The sequence below is a fragment of the Phyllobates terribilis genome, unplaced genomic scaffold (genome assembly GCF_046119375.1).
Source record: "Phyllobates terribilis strain yellow unplaced genomic scaffold, ASM4611937v1 Scaffold_1__5_contigs__length_1240528914, whole genome shotgun sequence".
NCBI classification, from domain to species: Eukaryota; Metazoa; Chordata; class Amphibia; order Anura; family Dendrobatidae; genus Phyllobates; species Phyllobates terribilis.
This window is the reverse complement of record NW_027362761.1, coordinates 352,222,705-352,245,810: the sequence shown is the minus strand read 5'-3', so window position 1 is coordinate 352,245,810 and position 23,106 is coordinate 352,222,705. Positions and strand designations below refer to the sequence as shown.

At 42.2% G+C, this 23,106-nt stretch overlaps 1 protein-coding gene across 14 annotated transcripts in view; it reads right to left on the bottom strand.

The window, feature by feature from the left end:
• Positions 1–23,106, bottom strand: part of NCOR2 (nuclear receptor corepressor 2) — a 475,703-nt gene that overhangs the window by 176,102 nt on the left and 276,495 nt on the right. For all 14 annotated transcript variants that reach the window (XM_073676156.1, XM_073676157.1, XM_073676163.1 and 11 more), the window contains exons 12-14: positions 21,348–21,526; positions 14,790–14,844; positions 12,118–12,216 (exon numbers count right to left, since the gene is read on the bottom strand). In XM_073676156.1, the coding sequence (XP_073532257.1) occupies positions 12,118–12,216; positions 14,790–14,844; positions 21,348–21,526 (333 nt within the window). The remainder of the gene's footprint in view (positions 1–12,117; positions 12,217–14,789; positions 14,845–21,347; positions 21,527–23,106) is intronic.

Here is a 23,106-nt window from a genome sequence, read left to right as displayed (position 1 = left end):
GTACCGTTTACCTATTCCCTACATACAGTACAGACCAAAAGTTTGGACACACCTTCTCGTTTAAAGATTTTTCTGTATTTTCATGACTATGAAAATGTACATTCACACTGAAGGCATCAAAACTGTGGAATTATATACTTAACAAAAAAGTGTGAAAACTGAAAATATGTCTTATATTCTAGGTTCTTCAAAGTAGCCACCTTTTGCTTTGATGACTGCTTTGCACACTCTTGGCATTCTCTTGATGAGCTTCAAGAGCTAGTCACCGGAAATGGTCTTCCACCAATCTTGAAGGAGTTCCCAGAGATGCTTAGCACTTGTTGGCCCTTTTGCCTTCACTCTGCGGTCCAGCTCACCCCAAACCATCTCGATTGGGTTCAGGTCTGGTGACACTGGAGGCCAGGTCATCTGTCGTAGCACCACCTCACTCTCCCTCTTGGTCAAATAGCCCTTACACAGCCTGGAGGTGTGTTTGGGGTCATTGTCCTGTTGAAAAATAAATGATGGTCCAACTAAACGCAAACCGGATGGAATAGCATGCCACTGCAAGATGCTGTGGTAGCCATGCTGATTCAGTATGCCTTCAATTTTGAATAAATCCCCAACAGTGTCACCAGCAAAGCACCCCCACACCATCACACCTCCTCCTCCATGCTTCACAGTGGGAGCCAGGCATGTAGAGTCCATCCGTTCACCTTTTCTGCGTCGCACAAAGACACGGTGGTTGGAACCAAAGATCTCAAATTTGGACTCATCAGACCAAAGCACAGATTTCCATTGGTCTAATGTCCATTCCTTGTGTTCTTTAGCCCAAACAAGTCTCTTCTGCTTGTTGCCTGTCCTTAGCAGTGTTTTCCTAGCAGCTATTTTACCATGAAGGCCTGCTGCACAAAGTCTCCTCTTCACAGTTGTTGAAGAGATGTGTCTGCTGCTAGAACTCTGTGTGGCATTGACCTTGTCTCTAATCTGAGCTGCTGATAATCTGCGATTTATGAGGCTGGTGACTCGGATAAACTTATCCTCAGAAGCAGAGGTGACTCTTGGTCTTCGTTTCATGGGGCGGTCCTCATGTGAGCCAGTTTCTTTGTAGCGCTTGATGGTTTTTGCAACTGCACTTGGGGACACTTTCAAAGTTTGCCCAATTTTTCGCACTGACTGACCTTCATTTCTTAAAGTAATGATGGCCACTCTTTTTTCTTTACTTAGAATTTGTATTATGGCAAGAAAAAAGCAGCTAACAGTCTATTCAGTAAGACTATCAGCTGTGTATCCACCTGACTTCTGCACAACACAACTGATGGTCCCAACCCCATTTATAAGGCAAGAAATCCCACTTATTAAACCTGACAGGGCACACCTGTGAAGTGAAAACCATTTCCGGTGACTACCTCTTGAAGCTCATCAAGAGAATGCCAAGAGTGTGCAAAGCAGTCATCAAAGCAAAAGGTGGCTACTTTGAAGAACCTAGAATATAAGACATATTTTCAGTTGTTTCACACTTTTTTGTTAAGTATATAATTCCACATGTGTTATTTCATAGTTTTGATGCCTTCAGTGTGAATGTACAATTTTCATAGTCCTGAAAATACAGAAAAATCTTTAAATGAGGTGTGTCCCAACTTTTGGTCTGTACTGTAACTCTTACCTATCCCCCCACATACCACTTACCTTTCCCCATGTACCGTTTACCTATCCCCCAAATACCACTTACCTATCCCCCTACATACCACCTACCTATCTCCATGTACCATTTACCTTTTTCCCCACACACACTACTTACCTATCCCTCTATACAGTTTACCTATCCCCCCACATACCACTTACCTATCCCGATGTACCATTTACCTATCCCCCTATATACCACTTACCTATCCCTCTGTACTGTTTACCTATCCCCCCACATACCACTTACCTATCCATCTGTACAGTTTACCTATTCCCCACATACCACTTACCTATCTCCATGTACCGTTTACCTATCCCCCCATACACTACTTACCTATCCCCATGTACCGTTTAACTATTCCCCCACATAACACTTACCTATCCCTCTGTACTGTTTACCTATCCCCCAAATACCTCTTACCTATCCCTCTGTACCATTTTCCTCTCCCCCACATACCTCTTACCTATCCCTCTATATACCACTTACCTATCTCCATGTACCATTTACCTATCCCCCCACATACCACTTACCTCCACATACCTATCCACAAATTCACCCATTTCTATAATTTATGAGCGCAGTCAACAAGAAGACTAACATTAGGATTTATGGCATTCACCTGTCGGATATCAACCTGTGTAACTATGATTCACCAGACAGATATTTATTATATTATCCATTGTAAAAATCTAAGTCTGATACTCATAGTAGAAATCCATCGATGACTCTTGGATTTTGCTACTTATTTTCACGGTTTATTTCCACAGTGGCGACAAAACTCGACAAGGATTTTTTTTCATTGCATGTAGGCAGCATTACAACAACCCCATGCACATGCATATGAAGTAGATTGGCATCACATTTTAGTCAGATTTTAGAGCGCACTCTGTACCAAAATCTGATAAATTCCCCAATATGTGAATTGAACCTTTGGGTAAATCTACACAGGTTGGATACTCAGGGGATTTACAAATAGAAAATCATTGCATACTGTAGGACCAGCATTGTGGATGAGAAATTGTGAAGCAGCTAAGGAGAGTTGCAGGTTGTATTGCATCTAAAAAAAAGCAATCATATGTAAAAGCATCTGTAACAGCAAGTGATCGAGCTTGAGAGTGGTTCTGCTCTAAGTGTGACTTGAGATTCAGCGGCTTTAGAAGGGAGGGACTTGTATCAATTCACTGTTTGTATTTATTCGTTTTTACTCCAGTTTGTGCCATCTCCATTAGTGAAAATGTGCTCCATCATTCACAATGCCATCCCGTGTACATCTTGTCGCATGTATGAAATCCTTGAACAGCCGTTTGAGGGGGCATACTGCTGTGTAATATGTGTGCACGTTGTACATTTGGAAGCCCAGATAATAGACCTAAATGAGCAGCTGGCAACACTGAGATCTACTGACAATATGGAAAGGAGTAAAGCCCCCGTCTCACATAGCGAGATCGCTAGCGAGATCGCTGCTGTGTCACGGTTTTGGTGACGCAACAGCGACCTCACCAGCGATGTCGCTATGTGTGACACTTTGCAACGATCAGGCCCCTGCTGTGAGGTCGCTGATCGCTGCAAAGTGTCCTGGACCATTTTTTGGTCGTTGCTCTCCCGCTGGTCAGCACACATCGCTGTGTGTGACCAGCGGGAGCAGCGATCAGGCTGGTAACTATGGTAAACATCGGGTTACTAGGGGCACACGCGTTTATCATGGTTACGAGCCTGCTAAAGTGAGCGGTAACCTCCCGCTCACTGTAGCAGAGTGGTAACCATGATAAACAACGGGTTACTAGGAGCGCGTGTGCCCCTAGTAACCCGATGTTTACCATAGTTACCAGCCTGCTCCTGCTTCAGCAGGCTCGTAACCGGGAGCAGGACATCGTGGAAAGATTCTTTCCACGATGTCGCTGCTCCCCTGATCGTTGGTGAGCCTGCCTGTTTGACAGCTCACCAGCGACCACATAGCGACGCAGCAACGATCCCTGACAGGTCGTATCGTTGTTGGGATCGTTGCAGCGTCGCTAAGTTTGACGGGGCCTTTAGCTGCTTACTGAGCAGGTGCTCGCTGGGGTAGATATGGAGGAGGTTGGTAGCATGGAGCTGCAGGAGAGTGAGGCAGCTAGATGTATGACAAAGGATAGGGAAGGAGTCAGGGAGGCTAGTCCTGATCTGGCACACCCTAACAAGTTTGCGGAGTTGGCAGATGAGGGGGTCTCCGTATAGGGGTAACATTGCTGTAGTAAGATATGTCCTCTGAAAGCCGGGGTAGTGTTTGCTTCAGTAAGGAGAGGAAATAGGAGTCCAGGGCAGGCCAGACAGGTGCTGATAGTGGGGAATTCAACTGTTAGAGGAACAGGCAAGGCTATCTGTCACAAAGACCAGGATCGCTGTGTTGTCTTCCTGGCGCTGGAGTTTGACACACTGTGCATCAGGTTGACAGATTATTGAGAGGGGCTGGTGAGGACCCAATGGTCATGGAGCACATCTATAACAAAGTTAGAGGTACGTGGAAGGTCCTTAAAATTGATTTCACAGAATTAGTCCAAAAGCCTAAGGCATGGACCTCAAAGGTAGTATTCTTTGAAATATTACCTGTACAATGCCTTAGAGTAGGGGTCTCAAACATGCGGCGCCTGAGGCTCCATTGTGCGTCCCTCAGGCCCTTGAGACTATCGCGACCCGGTCCAAGGGCCGCCAACGTCAGCGTTCTTTTCAACAGAATGTGCATCGTCGGACGCACATTCAATTGAAACGTGTTGCAACGCAGAGACCAGCTCTCAGCACCACAATACCACTACCAGCCACTGGCCAATCCGACACCGGCGACTGATGACGCATCTCCATTGCGGCCGTGCATGAAGTCACTGCCATGTGCCGCCCTGACTATGGAGGAGGAATAGGACACTGTTTGCTGAGGGAGTGAGGTCAGGTGAGAAGAATTTTCTTTTAATAGGTGTGTAAAAGGTGAGAGAATGTGGGACATTGTTACAAGTACAAGATGGGAACATTACTACAAGATGGAACCCTGATGGGGACATTACTACAAGATGGGACCAGGAAGGGGACATTACTACAAGATGGGACCAGGATGGGGACCATTATTACAGGACAAGGGACATTATCACAGGACAGTAGACCATTACCACAGGTTGATGGACATTATTACAGGATGGGGGGCAGTATTACAGGACGGGCGACATTATTATAGGACAGGGGACATGATTAGAGGACAGGGGGCACAATTACAAGATTGGGGCCAGAATTACTATAATAATATTGTATGGTATCGATTGTTTTCCTTTTTTTTGTCTCCCAATTTTTAAAAATATATTCAAAATAAAGTATGAAAAAATAACAGAAAATATTTGGCCACTAAAAATGATGTATAATGTAATGTAAAAACTGAAGTAAAAAGGAAGACCTGTACCATAACCCATATGATAAAACACCATTAAAAAGAATTAAAAAAAAAATAGCAAAAATGTAAAAAAAAAAAAAATGATCAAAAAGTCATTAGAGGCAGCAAGAGAGCAGCAGCAGTGCAGGTAAATAAAGGGCGCAATAATTGGTGTAGGAAGGATGGTTTGGGGTTCCTGTGAACGGAGCCAACTTCTCTGTTGGCTAAAAGTCTAATAGCAAAGATGAGTAAATAAAGTAAATAAAGACATTTTGAAAATGTTGTTTCCATTTTGTCATCATTAACATGTCTATTGATCCTGTGATTTCCAAAACTCCATGATTTTTCCTTCTTGATTTTGCAATTTCAATGTTGAGCAGTGTATATTAAATCTTAGATTCCTCATAGTACCATGTTTTATATGGATGACAGCTTTACACCCCCTTGGCACGAACTCAAGCTGCTTCATCAGGAATGAGCACCTGGAATGGCATCCGATGAAAAGGTTTGCCACCTCAAGAGTTCATTTAGGGAATTACTGCCTTCAGAAAGTGTTTGCGACCATTAAAGGTATGTTCTCAAGTTTTAAAGTTATCTTTTATCCAAAGAATAGACAATAACTTTCCGATCACTGGGGCTCCAACCAATCCCGAGAACAGGAGCCCTGACTGAATGGAGAGAAGGTTGATCAAGTTCATATCCTCTCCATTCATTAGCCTAAAAGGGGATACATTGAAGAATCTTAGGATAAACACGTATTCTAGTTTGTTTCTTTACTCCTGGTTTCCATAAGTGTTCCTTCGAGGTATTGCTGCCCTCAGTCCGAATCTACAATCTGAACATTCCAATACAAACAAGGAATTCTATTGCATGAACAGGTACGTCCAAACTTTTAACCAACAGTGTGTTTGATATTGTGTGTATATATACACACACAGATACACAGATATATGTGCTACAGGCCTGTTACAATATGAATGTGCACATCACTGCTGAAATGCTTAACGTTGACCAAAATAAGCAACTCTGCATGGAGTCTCCATATGAAAAAGTTGGCAAAAAAACACAAAGAAACCCATCAGACCCCATTCGTTGTCAATTTGGTAGATTGGACATCATGTATCGGGGAACGCAAGTTGTTTATAATATAAACGGAAACTTAATGCATGTAAGAGCAGAGCCTTGTTGTAATCAGACTGTACGGACTGAGAGGTTGCAATGCTTCAGCACCCAATTTTCAAGTTCTCAAAATATGCTTGCAGGTCCTGCTTACATAAGCACGCAATACCAGATGCTGGTACACAGCCCCGTCTGCTCACCAGACCTAAGCAGTAAGGTTGTTTAGCCCCTCAAGCCTCTTCTCAATTCCCAAAGAAAAAAAAAACTTTTGCAACTGTAATGCAGAGAGAATTTCTGGACAGCATTCATTCTAATCCTGCCAATATATTTAGTCTCTTGTGTTGTAATTAATTTGTAAGTCTGAAAATAGATTGATAGAGAAGCTGCTAATTTTGAGGAAGGAAGTAGGGCAACGATATAAGCGGAACTCAAGGTAAAGATGAAGTCATTCTGTGCCCACAAATCGTGAACAAAGAAGAAGTATTATTAAAGGGTATGTGTTATCAAAAATGGAAGTTTTTATGTTTAAGCACAATATAAATATATATTTATTGTAATATCGTGGCTCCCACTGCTGCTGCAATTAGCGGCAAAAAAATCTGCTTTACTTTTATTTGATACCAGAAGTGTAAAAATGAAAATCAAAGTTACAAACTGTGCTGTATTGCAATTGAAAAAAACTCTCCAGACAAGTAGTAAGTTGTTTCTACCTAAAGACGCGAAAATCCAAAGTCACAAGTAGCGTGACCACTGGATCTGTCCATTTTCACACAGGATTAGTCACATCTTTTTGTTTCATGGACCTTTCCGTAGCGAGTGACGTCACATTCCCCAGAGCAGGTTGCTCAGAAGTAAATCAGATGACCGCAACGCTACCGGCCGGAGAGATGCAGGTAAACTTGGACTCAATTACCATCAGAGACATCGCAGAACGTTTGCACAGAAGTGAAAAGCTACAATTGACAGATCATCTACGGATGAGCTTTACTTCTTACCCATTAAATGCTGGACATTTTGGACAAGTAACAGACTTTGGATTGACAAAACTTTAGCTAGGAACAACTTACTACTTATGTGGAGAGATTTTTCAATTGTACTACATCGCAGTTTGCAACTTTGATTTTTACAATATAAATATAGTTAAGAATTTTTGTTAGTGTCATGGAAAATTAAAGGACAAAAACATTATCTACTAAAAAAGAAAAATAAATCTTGCAGTTTTCACTTTGGCCACTGAGCCGCATAATAAGCTGACATTTCCTGTAGACATTAATTTTCATCTCATTATCATCATAGGTAGGATTACAATAGCAAGGGATCTTCCATACCCAGCACAAAATTACATTATTCACAATAGTTGATGGTCACAGCTCACCTCAGACCCTCCCTGCATAATGACCTCTGCATAGGTTACAGAGCATGACCACAATATCTTCCATAAATGTAAATAAACAACTCCAGTCTATTGCTTTCTATGGCCTATAGCAGATTTCTGAAGGATTCTAACAATTTCGGAGCAACTCAGCCAAGCAAGACCATCTCCTCAACTATATACAGAATAAAATAAAAAAAAATAAAAAAAAGTAGTAGAAAATCACTCAAACAGCTTTACATTTTTACACAAGGAAATATCTGACCAATCAATAATTTTGGTGATTCTTCAAGAAAAGGTTATATAAAACAATTGTTTTATAATTTCCTAACTGAAGCACCAGTTTATTCATCCCATACACACATAGGAATGACACTGTATAGTGGTGCCATCGAACTAATAGTGAAGATCTTACTGAAAAGCTGTTACTTGAAAAATGATTCATCTTTGAGGAGTGTAGGTGACACCTGCTTCAAAGAATCCTTTCAGGATAAATATAAATCAGTAAAAATTACTTTCATTAAACAATAAGAAGGCAGATCCAATATTAGAATTTTGCTGAATGTCGTCTTATACGATTCCACACCTTCTTATGACAATGGTTGGGACTAGTATGAAATAATCATTGCTCTAATTTACCAACATTAGAAAAATTAAAGCTTCCATTTATGACAAATCTCACAGCTTATGTGTCAAAAACAGAGAATGTCATGTAGATGTGAATTTTCTCTCACAGAATTTGGTCTTCTCTGGCCCTGAGGTAGCAATGCAAACACATTTTATAATTGATTTTGTCATGAAAAAAAAACAGAAAATATATGTCATAATATTACAGCAAACACTTCAAAAGGGAACAGGTCATCAGATTCCCTCTGAATCATGGATACCAGACACTGGCTACATGATTGCATCCAGGTATTTTTTAATTTGAAACATTGCGGTATTTAAAAAAAAAACTATTTTGAAAATTCTGCTGACTAGTCAGAGATGTTTCCCTACTAGTGATGAGCAAGCGTGTTCTGTTAACCCTTTCGGCGAGCATGCTCGGGTGCTCGCTGAGTATTTGCAGCGTGCTCGAATGTTATGCTAGAGTCACTGTGTGTGCATGATTTGCAGCTGTCTGACAGCTTTAATACATGTGAGGAATGCCTAACAAACAGGCATTCCTCACATGTACACTGCTCAAAAAATAAAGGGAACACTAAAACAACAGAATATAACTCAAAGTGAATCAAACTTCTGTGAAATGAAACTGTCCACTTAGGAAGTAACACTGATTGACAATCAATTTCACATGCTGTTGTGCAAATGGAATAGACAATAGATGGAAATTATTGGCAATTATCAAGACACACTCAATAGAGGAGTGGTTCTGCAGGTGGGGACCACAGACCACATCTCAATACCAATGCTTTCTGGCTGATGTTTTGGTCACTTTTGAATGTTGGTTGTGCTTTCACACTCGTGGTAGCATGAGACGGCCTCTACAACCCACAGAAGTTGCTCAGGTACTGCAGCTCATCCAGGATGGCACATCAATGCGAGCTGTGGCAAGAAGCTTTGCTGTGTCTGTCAGCGTAGTGTCCAGAGGCTGGAGGCACTACCAGGAGACCGGCCAGTACACCAGGAGACGTGGAGGGGGCCGTAGGAGGGCAACAACCCAGCAGCAGGACCGCTACCTCCACATTTGTGCAAGGAGGAACACTGCCAGAGCCCTGCAAAATGACCTCCAGCAGGCCAAAAATGTGCATGTGTCTGCACAAATGGTTAGAAACCGACTCCATGAGGGTGGTATGAGGGCCTGACGTCCACAGATGGGGGTTGTGCTCACAGACCAACACCGTGTAGGATACTTGGCATTTGCCACAGAACACCAGGATTGGCAAAGTCGCCACTGGCGCCATGTGCTCTTCACAGATGAAAGCAGGTTCACACTGAGCACATGTGACAGACGTGACAGAGTCTGGAGATGCCGTGAAGAGCGATCTGCTGCCTGCAACATCCTTCAGCATGACCGGTTTTGGCAGTGGGTCAGTAATGGTGTGGGGTGGCATTTATTTGGAGGAAAAAAAAAGCCCTCCATGTGCTCACCAGAGGTAGCCTGACTGCCATTAGGTACCGAGATGAGATCCTAAGACCCCTTGTGAGACCATATGCTGGTGCGGCTGGCCCTGGGTTCCTCCTAATGCAGGACAATGCCAGACCTCATGTGGCTGGAGTGTGTCAGCAGCTCCTGCAAGATGAAGGCATTGAAGCTATGGACTGGCCTGTCTGTTCCCCAGACCTGAATCCGATTGAGCACATCTGGGACATCATGTCTCGCTCCATCCACCAACGTCACGTTGCACCACAGACTGTCCAGGAGTTGGCGGATGCTTTAGTCCAGGTCTGGGAGGAGATCCCACAGGAGACCATCCGCAACCTCATCAGGAGCATGCCCAGGCATTGTAGGGAGGTCATACAGGCACGTGGAGGCCACACACAATACTGAGCCTCATTTTGACTTGTTTTAAGGACATTACATCAAAGTTGGATCAGCCTGTAGTGTGTTTTTCCACTTTAATTTTGGGGGTGACTCCAAATCCAGGCCTCCATTGGTTAATAAATTTGATTTCCATTGATTATTTTTGTGTGATTTTGTTGTCAGCACATTCAACTTTGTACAGAACAAAGTATTCAATGAGAATATTTCATTCATTCAGATCTAGGATGTGTTATTTGAGTTTTCCCTTTACTTTTTTGAGCAGTGTATTAAAGCTATCAAACAGTCGCAAATCATGCACACACAGTGACTCTAACATAACATTCGAGCACGCCGAAGATACTCGGAAAACACCCGAGCATGCTCGTAAATCTCAAGCAACGAGCATGCTCGCTCATCACTAGTCCCTGCTCCAGTTCTCTGGCAGGTCTCTCCCTATGTGTGTGCGTAGGGAGAGACCTGTCAATCAAAAGAATCAGACAGAAACCAGCCGGGATCCACATCAGACATTTCTGTTGAGAAACATAATCCCCACCCCCTGCCAGCTTTTCAAAGTATGTTTTCTCTGAAACGCAGCAGCATAAACATACCTGGCAGCAATCATGCAGCCAATGTTTGAGTCATGCTGCCTGTAGCTCGGACAGTATGAATCAGATGACAAGTTACCTTGCATGTGTCCATAGTGACCAAAAGTATTAAAAATATAATCAATGTATTCCACAGCGACACGTGGAATGAGACCCAATTAGACGATGACTACCTTTATCATCAATTGAGTTGAAAACGTAGAAGAATATTTTTATTTTACTCTTCAATCAGTGCCAGAGACCATAATGGGTTAATACACACACTGATGTGACAGCTAATATATAATACACATGATGAAGTCATTGTAAAAAGACAATTTATTAACCAATTTACAGACCCATTAATATAGTAATAGAGAGAGCATAGTGGGAAATGCCCATAGCCATGTCGTATTACAGACATGATGTATTTAGTGATGCCAAAAGAATACTGCACAGTAAAGGAATAATAGACAAAGTGGATGTCACAATAGTAGAATAATGCACATAGCACAAGGATAATATAAGCGAAGGCAGAAAATAATGCACACAGTGATGTCACAGCTCAATCATAAGGTTCACAGTTTTGTAACAGTTCAGAAATAATATACACTGTGATGTCACATTGATAACCCTCAGTAAAATCACAGCATAGAAATAATGCACAAAGTGATGCTATAATAAAAGGTATAATGTATGCAAATTGCCTCTTCAGAGAAGAGGAGGACTAGAACTCTAGTGCCACCTATAGTATCAATCCTAAAAGTCAATATCGAACCTATAACAAGACTTGCCACATGACTTTGGTTAAAAGCCAAACCAAAATCTCAATTTGCAGACAGTGTTTCGGGGTGTTGCCCCTCATCAGTGCAAAGTATGAGATCTGGTTTGGCTAGGTGAGAGGCGTCTGACTGGAATACAAGAGGTAACGTTTCTCCTTGTGGAGAGTGACATGCCATGCCTGATATGTCAATGTGAGGAGGCTTTTAAGCCTTGCAATGCTCCTCTGGGAAAGGTATAAGGCATGCGATGACATCACTGTATATTAACAAGGTCCTTTATACGGTCTGTGCCATCTTGGTTTTATTGTTCATGCCCTCTTCCATCATTAATAGTCATTAATAACTGAAGATCACTCTGAATAAAGCTGCGCCCCTTACCATCTGCAATGCCCGCTACCCTAGTAGCTACATGTTAGTCACACATACAGTGTATTCTATGGCTCACATTTACAATGTTTTCAGACGTCTTCTAACTAGTTATTGCTTTGCAGCCACAGTAGTAAATGTTGCCTTCAGAGAATATGTTCTCTATTAGTACAGTTATAAAAATGAATTCTGTATATAGCGAATATGATCTATAATTCTGAAAACAGAGCAGATGAAATATGGATCACAATCCCAGTTGTATAAATGCATCTTCTACAGGTTTGACACTAGTAGCATTTTATCCGGCTACACAAATGAAATATCAGCAAGTCCTGCTACTACAGGGTGAAGATGAAGAAAACCACAGATCTCTTACCTGGCCCTTTCCCCTTCGTCGATAATTTCTTCTTACAAGACTTTTGTAGTTCTCATTCTTTTTGGTCAGGTAATAGAAAAGAACACAATCGGCCACAGTCTGCAAGAGACACATAGAAAGCGTTAGCAAACATCGCCATACTGAAGTCCCAGCTGTAGCTTGCACTGCTCCGTGTTCACCCTGCACAGTGTGCAGGTATAGGCCTTAAGAGCAGCATTCCTCCTGCTTTACAGATCATAACGTTCTCGGAGCTCTCAGCCTTTCTGGTTATTACACATACACAATAGAGTCAAAACATGCCAGCTCTAGACCTTGACATATGGCGTGTGCCTTCTCTGCGCTCTAGGAATGCAAAGAGGCCTTTTACCTTAACAGACAGCTGAATATCATTCTTTTTTTTATCTTCTTGCTTAATCATTAACCATATAACATATATAAAGATAAAAGTAAGAGGCCAGTACCAACACATACAGGTTGGTGTGCAAGGAACTTACAATGGGGTCAATAGATGTTTATGATTTGGAGGTATTTCTCATCTTCTTAGGTGTCTGTACCAGTTGGGAATGGGTGATTTTCTTACACTGACACAAATCGTTGGCACATTATGCATTTTGTCCAAACAGGACGCTGAATATGCATACTAAACAGTCACACTTTCTTTAGCCTAAAAGGAGGAAAGAAGGAGCCTAAAGGGACTAGAAGTATGAGGAGAGCACATCCCATTCCACCACGACCCAGAACTAAACCTGGATCTCCTCCAAATCATGGCAGCGGTAACCATTGATCATTAGGATAATGGGTAGAGATGAGCGATCACTTTGCGTAATCATGGTCCATGGTCCAGGTCAGTGCACACTTGCCGTGGACAGTAACTGTATGCATTTTCTGACATTCCGGGTTCCTCGGTGCGGTGTTAAATTCACCGGCCTGGCGTGGTATAATCAGTGTGCTGTGCAGCAGACAGGCAATGACGCTCCAGCACAGCAAATCATAAGATGAGTTGGGGATTCCTTAAGGTCCTGGAGAACACTGACCTGGACTGGGGTTGTGGAAAGTGATTTGCTCATCTCTAATAATGGGGACTGCCACCAAACCAGGTTTTCCTTAGCACTCCTGCAAACACCAATTCATAGTGCATCATGGGCTATATTTTTAAAGAATAATGTAAGGGCTCTTGCATATGCCTCCTGTATACCTGTATTAAATGATGTCCCTTTTCTGGGTTCGTTATCTGATGCTTCTGGTTTTGTAGGGGGTGGATTCCAATGTTACTGATTTTGCTTTTTTTTATCCAATGATAGCCAGTGACAGATGAGTGACAGAATTGTGGTTATCTTATGTACACAGCAGAGTCTCAGTGTATCTTCTGTGGTATATACAGCAGTTTCTTGTGTCATGCATGTAGAGATGTATTAGTGTATTCTAGGTTATATATACAGCAGTCAGTCAGTGTATACTACGTGATGTATAAAGCATACACTGTGTGTATGTATCTTCATACTGAAGAGTTTCAGTGTCTCCTATGTGATGTATATACAGCAGCCTCGGTGTCTCCTGTATCATGTATACAGCAGTCTCAGCATATCCTATGTGATGTCCACAGCAATCTGGGTATCCTGTGTGATGTAAACAGCAGTCTCAGTGTATCCTATAGGATGTATATACAGCCATCTCAGTGTCTCCTATGTAATGTATATATAGCAATCTCGGTGTCTCCTGTGTCATGTATACAGCAGTCTCAGTGTAACCTATGTGATGTATATACAGCAGTCTTAGTGTCTCCTATGTCTTGGATACAGCAGTCTCAGTGTATCTTATGTGATATCCACAGTAATCTGTGTATCCTGTGTGATGTATACAACAGCCTCAGTGTATCCTATGTGATATAAGATCATACTGCAAAATCTCATTTTATCCTACTTGATGTATACAGCAGTCTCAGTGTATCCGGCGTAATATATTTTCATACTGCAGAGTCTCAGTCTATAGTATGCCATGTCTTATAGATTTAGACAGTTTGTGCGAGTCAGGGGAAATGTATAACCTTGCAGCTTATCACAGTATGTACTCGTCTACTATACCACGGTTCTATTATATAAAGAATAAATAAAAGCTTCAGCCCATTGGAGACACAAAGGAACAATGAGGGCGGTGCTGGATGGGGACTGGAGCGGTTTGAAAGCTGTCAGGTCATGATGTCATCCTGTATAGTTGATGAGGTCATTCTGCAGTTCACAGCTGGTTGTCAGACTGGAGATCACATGACCCAATCTACTACAATAGAGCGGGGAAAATGTATAGATGCAACAGAACGCAGACAAAATAAATCCCGCTGCAGAGATACTGCTGGTGAGTTCACATTTATGTGCAAAAATTACTAAAGTGAATTGGTTATACAGATTATGAGTTAGCAGGCAGTATAAAGTAAATCAGAGGATCCCTTGCCTAAAACCATGAATACTGTACAGAAGAATCAGAGAAGAGGTATGAAGATTATTTATATTTTCTTAGCTCTTCCATAACAAGCATCTACAGGTCTCTGCAGTCTGGTAGACGTTAGTAGCTTCAATATCATAATGTCTTACTATAAATGCCGAGTTTTAAAAGAAGGACACTACAAAATCAAAAAAACCTTCACATGGTAATAAGTCATTAATAGCCATTTCTCATACCTTTCTATCCAAGAATGAAGCAATGAACACAAAGTTCTTTGGCTGCTGCATAAATCTGTAAGAGAAGATAGAAATAGACTAAATAAATAGGTATATACCAAATCATTACATAACATCAGTAATGTACCACATAAAGAAGATGTTACCATAATGGCCTCCATCTGCAGCGTAGTGACTGTAGCTACATTGTGATGGAAATCTCAGCGATACATATCAGGCCATTACATCTAACGTGCCCCAGGTGTAGACAGTAGGGAGGTTTAATGCAGCAAAGCTGGAGTGCGGATTGTGATTCTTTTATTCCAGGGGTTAATACATGTATTTGGTTTGGAGGCTATCCTCATCTTGTTATTATTATGTCTGATGCCTCGACAGACGTATTAAGCTGCATAAGAGCATTCATTATTAAAATACCTCATGGAACAAACAGAACACTTTCTAAATTAAATTCTTGTCCTAGGCGATCTCATTTTTTGCGCAACATAATTAATTGGATACTCGACTGAGGTCTTCTAACCCATTCAGCTAAAGCAGAATTTGTGTAACTATACCACATGCTCAGTCTGGGATAACAAAACAAAGATATACAAGGGACCTGAGCGACGTGAGCGCAGGTATGCAAGGGACCTGAGCGACGTGAGCGCAGGTATGCAAGGGACTTGAGCGACGTGAGCGCAGGTATGCAAGGGACTTGAGCGACGTGAGCGCAGGTATGCAAGGGACCTGAGCGACGTGAGCGCAGGTATGCAAGGGACCTGAGCGACGTGAGCGCAGGTATGCAAGGGACTTGAGCGACGTGAGCGCAGGTATGCAAGGGACTTGAGCGACGTGAGCGCAGGTATGCAAGGGACTTGAGCGACGTGAGCGCAGGTATGCAAGGGACTTGAGCGACGTGAGCGCAGGTATACAAGGGACTTGAGCGACGTGAGCGCAGGTATACAAGGGGCCTGAGCGACGTGAGCGCAGGTATGTAAGGGACCTGAGCGACGTGAGCGCAGGTATGCAAGGGACTTGAGCGACGTGAGCGCAGGTATGCAAGGGACTTGAGCGACGTGAGCGCAGGTATGCAAGGGACTTGAGCGACGTGAGCGCAGGTATGCAAGGGACTTGAGCGACGTGAGCGCAGGTATGCAAGGGACTTGAGCGACGTGAGCGCAGGTATGCAAGGGACTTGAGCGACGTGAGCGCAGGTATGCAAGGGACTTGAGCGACGTGAGCGCAGGTATGCAAGGGACTTGAGCGACGTGAGCGCAGGTATGCAAGGGACTTGAGCGACGTGAGCGCAGGTATGCAAGGGACTTGAGCGACGTGAGTGCAGGTATACAAGAGACCTGAGCGACGTGAGCGCAGGTATACAAGGGACCTGAGCGACGTGAGCGCAGGTATACAAGAGACCTAAGCGACGTGAGCGCAGGTATACAAGGGACTTGAGCGACGTGAGCGCAGGTATACAAGGGACCTGAGCGACGTGAGCGCAGGTATACAAGAGACCTGAGCGACGTGAGCGCAGATAAAAGGACTTGAGAGATATGAGAGCAGATACAAGGGACTTGAGCGACGTGAGCACAGGTACAAAGGATTTGAGCAACGTGAGGGCAGGTACAAAGGATTTGAGCAACGTGAGCGCAGATACAAGGGACTTGAGCGATATGAGAGCAGATACAAGGGACTTGTGTGCAGCATTTGTTCCCTCTAATGGCAATAACAATACATTATAAAGTGAGTGCCACAAAGAAGGGCAAGATCATGTAAAACACCCAAAATTCATTCTATGTAGCATTAAAGTGATTATCCCGGCATAAAGTATTGAAGTCCCATCATTAGGATAGGTCAGGAACATCAGATCAGTGGAGGTCTGACATCTGGCACCCCCACCGATCAGCTGTTATTAGCTCCGGCAGTGGCCAAATGTAAACACTGAACAGCAACAGCATAGTGAATGAGATTTAAAGGGACTCTGTCAACAGAGGATGACTGTACAAACCAAGTACAGGTGCTCGGTGCATCATGGCGGGGTCAATCATATAAATACACCTTCCCACCTGCTTGTTTTCCCTTTATGTCCACCCCACCTCTTCTTTGATTGACAGCTCTGGCTTCCAGAGAAGGGAGGAGATAGATGCAAAACAAGCAGGAGGGAAGGTGCATTTAAATGATTGGCCCCTCCATGATTCACAGAGCGACTGTGCTTGGTCTGAACAAGCAACAGCATTTTCGCTATGAAATTCGCAACAACAAAAAACCCTGCAGAAGTTTGTGGATTTCCTGGACAGTTTTTGAGGCAATAAACACACCATTCACAGAAAATTGCTACTACAATGACAGATGAAGAACAGGCGCTCAAATGTGCTTCATCAATTCAAACTGAAAAACAAAACACTTTGTCGTACAACCATGTACGCTCTCTGCAGTGTGGTTTTCGACCAGCCTGCGCACTACTACTACATATGTCTTTCTTTGGCTGGAAACACGCATGCTGAAGTAAAACGAAGTATAACGAAGTATAAAAAAAGACTGATACTTCTTTTCTCCTTTGCAGCAGTTTTGTTTGTTTTTTTTTGTTAAAAAACAAAACCTGAATGTGTGATTTCAGCCTTAGAATGACTGCAGGGAAAAAGAAATGCAATGTTTTGGGGTTACATAATACGCACAATGACAAAAATCGAACTGACATTTTTCTGTTCTATTTTCTAATTGACCATTGGTAACTATTCTGCTATCACAATCTAGGAGGTAATTGTTTATGGAAGCCGTAAAGATACAATTTAATCAAATTGGTAATTTTGTGATTGCGCCTATGATGTCAATAAAATTCTCTTCTAAGTGTGAATATGTACGGTAACTAGAACAAAAAACAGCTGATATTTTGGGAGAATTTGCGTCTATTCGCACCCTGCTTAGCCTTTATCATGTGGATGATTCATTGACATTTCACAGCAATTCAGTGCTGATGTGTCTGACTAAGCAGAGTAATTTGTGGAGAACGTTGTAGTGATGCCAATCCTCTTGAGGAAAAAAGGATTTACTAAAACAAGAGGAGATTGATTGCATGTGGCCAGACCTTGTGAAAAGGAGATCAATTGCAATCCATTCTAGCTCTTCAATTACAAAGGCCAAAACCCACATGAAATCCAGATAAGTGCAATAAACAAAAAATAAATAAATTGTAACAAAGATGGCAGTGTGTGATGACTTGTAATTCACACTACATTATTATTTTCCATTACGTCAGAACACACTTTGTCCCAGAAAATGCGATTAAGTCCTGTGAGAGGTCCAATACTACTATGCTGGCAGACAAAGGACTCTACAGAAGATTCTGCGGACTGATAGTAAGAAGGTAGTATGTATTTTATTGGGAGACATACTTGTTCATTTATAGAAAAGAAGAAATGGAATAAACATCTTAAACATAAACCTGGCAGTCTTTTCATTAAGACAGGGTTAAGACATTTCTTAAATCATCAAGAGCATCTTGCCATACCACTGAAGTCTACCTTTTAAAACATGTTCTCTTCAACTATGAAGGTGTAAGGGGTAAAACTTATCACCATGTTGGGAGACTAATAGGCTAGCCAACACTCTGAATAAAAGAAAGTGTTGACGCGGTCTGCCAGTCAGAACAGCCTATTAAACAACCCCTTATAGGTAAATATGACAATAGCCGTTTAATGATACTGATCATTCTGTGTAAATCCACTTTAAACCCACGGCCCCACTATTAGTATTTGGTCAGTATTTGTTCTCAGGAGTGGGAGCCAAAACCAGAGGAGTTGGTGACTTGTTTCTATTATACCTTTTCTCTGATTGTTCCTCACCTGGTTTTGGCTCCCACTCCAGACAGAAAATACTGACCAAATACTGATAGTGGGGCCGTGGCCTAAAATAAGTAAACAACATCAGAAGCCTAGACAACCCCTTTAAGGGTGCAGTAAGCTTGATTATGTTACTTTCTGTTAGGTTAATAGTACCAGCCAGTTACAGGTTTTCAATCAAAGCCAAACTTATCATGCTAATAAAGCTGAATTACAGAAATACTCAAATAATATATTTTCATGTCATTTGGTTTACATTTCTCCACCAGAGCTTACCCTATATGCCATCCAAACTGGAAACTGCATGACCAATAGTTTTATAGTACAAGAGTATTTATTCCTGGATAACAAAAGTCCAGCAGATCATGGCCACTAGATCCCCCATGTCTGCAATCGCCTTCAGCTCCACCCTGCTGGTTGTGCGACAGGGTGTGAAACAATGCATCAGACAGGTTAATAAGCAAAGATGGCGGCTCCCTTTCCTCCTGTATGTTTCAGCAACTGGCTCATTTTGTACATTAATAACATCACTTTATATTTAGTGCAGTTCAGCAAATTAATAATGGGAAATTTTATTTGATCACATTATGGCTTCGCAGATATTCTCTGTGTTAATGAATATACAAATGATATACAACTATGTATCAGACACTGACTGCATAAAAATATGACATGAAGAAGATGCCCTGGACATAAGAGATTTGGTATATATGTTCATTACTTATGGTACTTTAAGGGGTTGCCAACCTTTGGATCAATTTTTTTTCCATCGTTAAATCCATGCAATTGGGGATAAAATTCATTTGGTAATTGGGTTTCATTAAACATTTTGCACCGTTTGCCTCCTATAGCCGCTGTATTACATTGTCCATTGCTGGCTGCAGAATGAGTTAATGTTGTTGGCCACATTATCTTTAAGATGTCTTGAGGACATGATTTTGTGGCACTTACCTATATAATAGTATGACAGGTTCTCCTCCTGCTCTCACAGACTGCACAGCTCTCCAGTCCATACAATGGCTACCAGTGGAGGAACATGTGATCAGACCTGTCCACCATTCTCCTCCAATAGTAAAACAGTTTTCTAATGTGATATTTCCAATTGGACAAGACTGATGGACAGGTCTGATCACTGCTCCTCCACCAGCAGTCATTGTATGGACTGGAGAGCTGTGAAGTCTGTGAAGAAGGCCGCACTTCACAAGTGCAGGAGGAGAACCTGTCCTACCTATATAATAGTAAGTGCCACAAAATCATGTCCTCAATACATCTGCTAAAATAAAGATAATGTGGCCAACAACATTAACTCATTCTGCAGCCAGCAATAGACCGTGTAATACAGCGGCTATAGGAGGCAAACAGTGCAACATTTTTTAAGAAACCCAATTGTATGCATTAAAGGGAAAACCCCCTTTAAGGTCCTACAAATTGGGTAAGCATGTACTGTGTGTTGCCTGGAAGGTTTGTGCAACTCAGAGACAAGTCAGACGTTTTAATCTGTGGGAGTCCAGGTTGAAAGAGGCCACAAATGCCAAAATGAAGTAGCAGAGAAGGTTAGCCGAGAACAGCTCTGCTAGGAGACCAAAGATGAATCAACAGAAAGTCTATGAGCCAGTCTTCAGCACTGGAGAAGAGCAGCACTCGATCAAGTGCTTCTGCCCCTTCCTTTAGAGATCAATAAGGGTCTCTGCACCCAGACCCTCACTGAACAAAATTTCTTAAGTATGCCTATGACAGATCAGAAGTTTTCTGAAAGTTCAGTTACACTATAAGGTAAATGGAACAGCCAACTAATCTATTAAGTACCAATAAAATCTGAGCTGAGTTCATAAATCAGTATGTACATATTAAATGCTAAATGTAAAAGATGTCTACTTGCTACAAGAGTCCTTTAAAAATACTGTGGTTATAAAGTGTCCCCAGTGGGGGCTCAGAGAGATCAGCTGCATTCTGTAGGGAAATCTGACAATAAGCGTTCAATATCCCTGCAGCTCCACAAAGGGGAAATTCTATAGTATGTAGTCTGTGTAATAAAGGACACGAGTCCTCATAAATGAGAAACGCTCCCTGGTCTCAATAGAGCCTGTAAGGTGGCTAATGGTTGCGTAGTAGATGGGAAGTATGTATCCCAGAGATGGCTGGTCTCTGTGAAGTAATCCGGTGCATTTTCTCTAGTGCACGCATGCACTAAGAGGACTAATTGGTGCACCTGTGACCGGGTTACCAGTAGCTGTGAAAAGTTGGGTGGGTCTAGCTACCCACATACCTCACCTCTGGGTGTGGTTAACAGCCTATATAATGGAGGCTGTTTCTCACATGGTCTGTGTTTGGAGGGAGAAGGCCTCCTATGTGTTGTCTCCAGACTGAGCTGTGTGCTGGATGCTTACAAGCCTGTGTGATCACAGGTCTGGTTTACCAGACACTTTGCTAAAAGGACTGTCTTTCTTTTGCTTTTGCCTGGACTAAAGGCTGTTTGTTTGCATTTTTCTTTTGACGGTTTATGAAACGAATAAAATGCTATGGACATTTAAAGGAACAGGCCTCCTTTTTTACCTCTCATCGCACCCGAGTGTGTACAACCCCTACAGGCCCTAAAAGGAGGTCTGCCTCTACACTCTCAGAATTCCTTCACAGGGTATATGAAAATAGGTTTGCATAACTAAACACCCCCTTTAATGCAAAAAGAATGAAGAATAAATAAAAACAAGGCAGAATTTGAGTCTACTGGCAGACAAAAACTTACTTCTCCCTGAAGGTATCTTTTTCTTGTTCACTCCACATGTTCATGACCTGCCGCTCCTTGTACACCTTCATGGGGTCATCCATCAGGCCATTCATGTTGATGAACTTAATACGCTGCTGTTCAGCATCAAACAGCATGGGCGGGATGACTGCCAGCTGACGCATCTGTCTCTCCAGGTTCTAAAGGAAAGTCACAATTATAAAGAAGAAGATACCACGTGCAAAACAAACAACAGCAAGCAAATTCACAACCCTCCACTGTGAGATTTTGGAATAGCTTTTTACGTGTTTGACAATAACATGTGAGAGTAAAGGTATATTGATCTTTAGCCACAACTGACCATAGTTGGCAGGAATCGCCTTCCTAGAGGTTATCTTATCCATGACCTCTAATAAAACCATGTCAGAGGCAGTTGTCAAGCACTTCTTATAAGTTTTTGTTGAGTGATTTACGTAGGTGTCTGAAGTTGGGTAGAAATAAAAAGCAGGTGTCAATGAGGCATCTAGCTATAATAGATGTCAACAGACTTGCACTACATGTGATGATCTGAAACAATGCTGTGAGTAGTCACAGATACCAGACTGCCTCTGTGGACATGAGAATTCTTCTAAATAACAAAGCATGTGAAGCTGAAGAGGAAGACTGCTTCACAAATCACAGTCCACACTGGTCTTTCTTCCACTGCACATTTCCATTTCCTATACTGTATATGTGATGATCGAAAAGGACAGAAAAAAAAACAGGTGAAGACGCACAACAGAACATCTAATGTATAGATTCCCTGTAACTAAATTTAACTAAATTGTTTCTTGAGCAGCTCAGAACTCTCCAGCCTCCTCACTTCCAGGCTTCTGGCAGGGCGGGCTCTCCTCCTTGAGTGACAGTTCTGGTGAGTAGCAGAGCTGTTGTATTAGAAGAACTATAAAGCTCAGCACAAGTTCTGCTGTAATACGTTCAGCTATCAGTGGTTTGTTCTGAGTCTGCACCATTGTTACTTTATTTGCATATGTAGAAAACAGGGCAATTGAACAAGCACAGGGCTCCAGTCAGTGAGAACTGTGATGCTAGGGGCATGAGTGAGGAGGGGAGATTGTGATCAGAGCTATAAAGGCTTGTTTTTTGCTAAAGAACTTGTAGTTTTGATTGACATCATTGTTTTTACCATGTAAATGTAATGCAAAACTAGAAAAAAAAATGCAAGTGAAGAGCAAAAGTGAAAAATAAAAACACATTGTCCAGGCCAGTACAAATATGGCAATACTAAACATGCATAGTTTTTTTTTTCCATTTCTATTGTTTAAAAAAAAATCTGAACTTTAAACAAAAAAAATACCAAATGTGCTTAATATTTTACAATTTTTTAAAATTTACTGGGCAACAGGGAGGGGATTCAAATTATTATGGGAGTACAGGAGTACCATCATGGCAGCCACAGGGGCATTCAGCAGGGCCCCAGCTGCCATGGTGACAAAATAGACGCCAGATAGGATTGCAGTTTAAATGAAGCTGTCAGTGATTCACAATATCATTTAACAGGTTAACAGCAGTGAACGGAGCTGTGTAACACAGTCAATGTCTGAAATGTGTGGAGCGGCATGTGATTAAAGGGGTTGTCCGGTCCAAACCGATAAGTCTGCAGTAACTCTGTGTGACTGCAAACTTATGAATCCCACCAGTGCCGGGACCGGAGGGTATGTATGAATTATGCATACCCCCGGCCATTGGGCGTGGCCTCGCTACATACACTCATGCTCCCTCT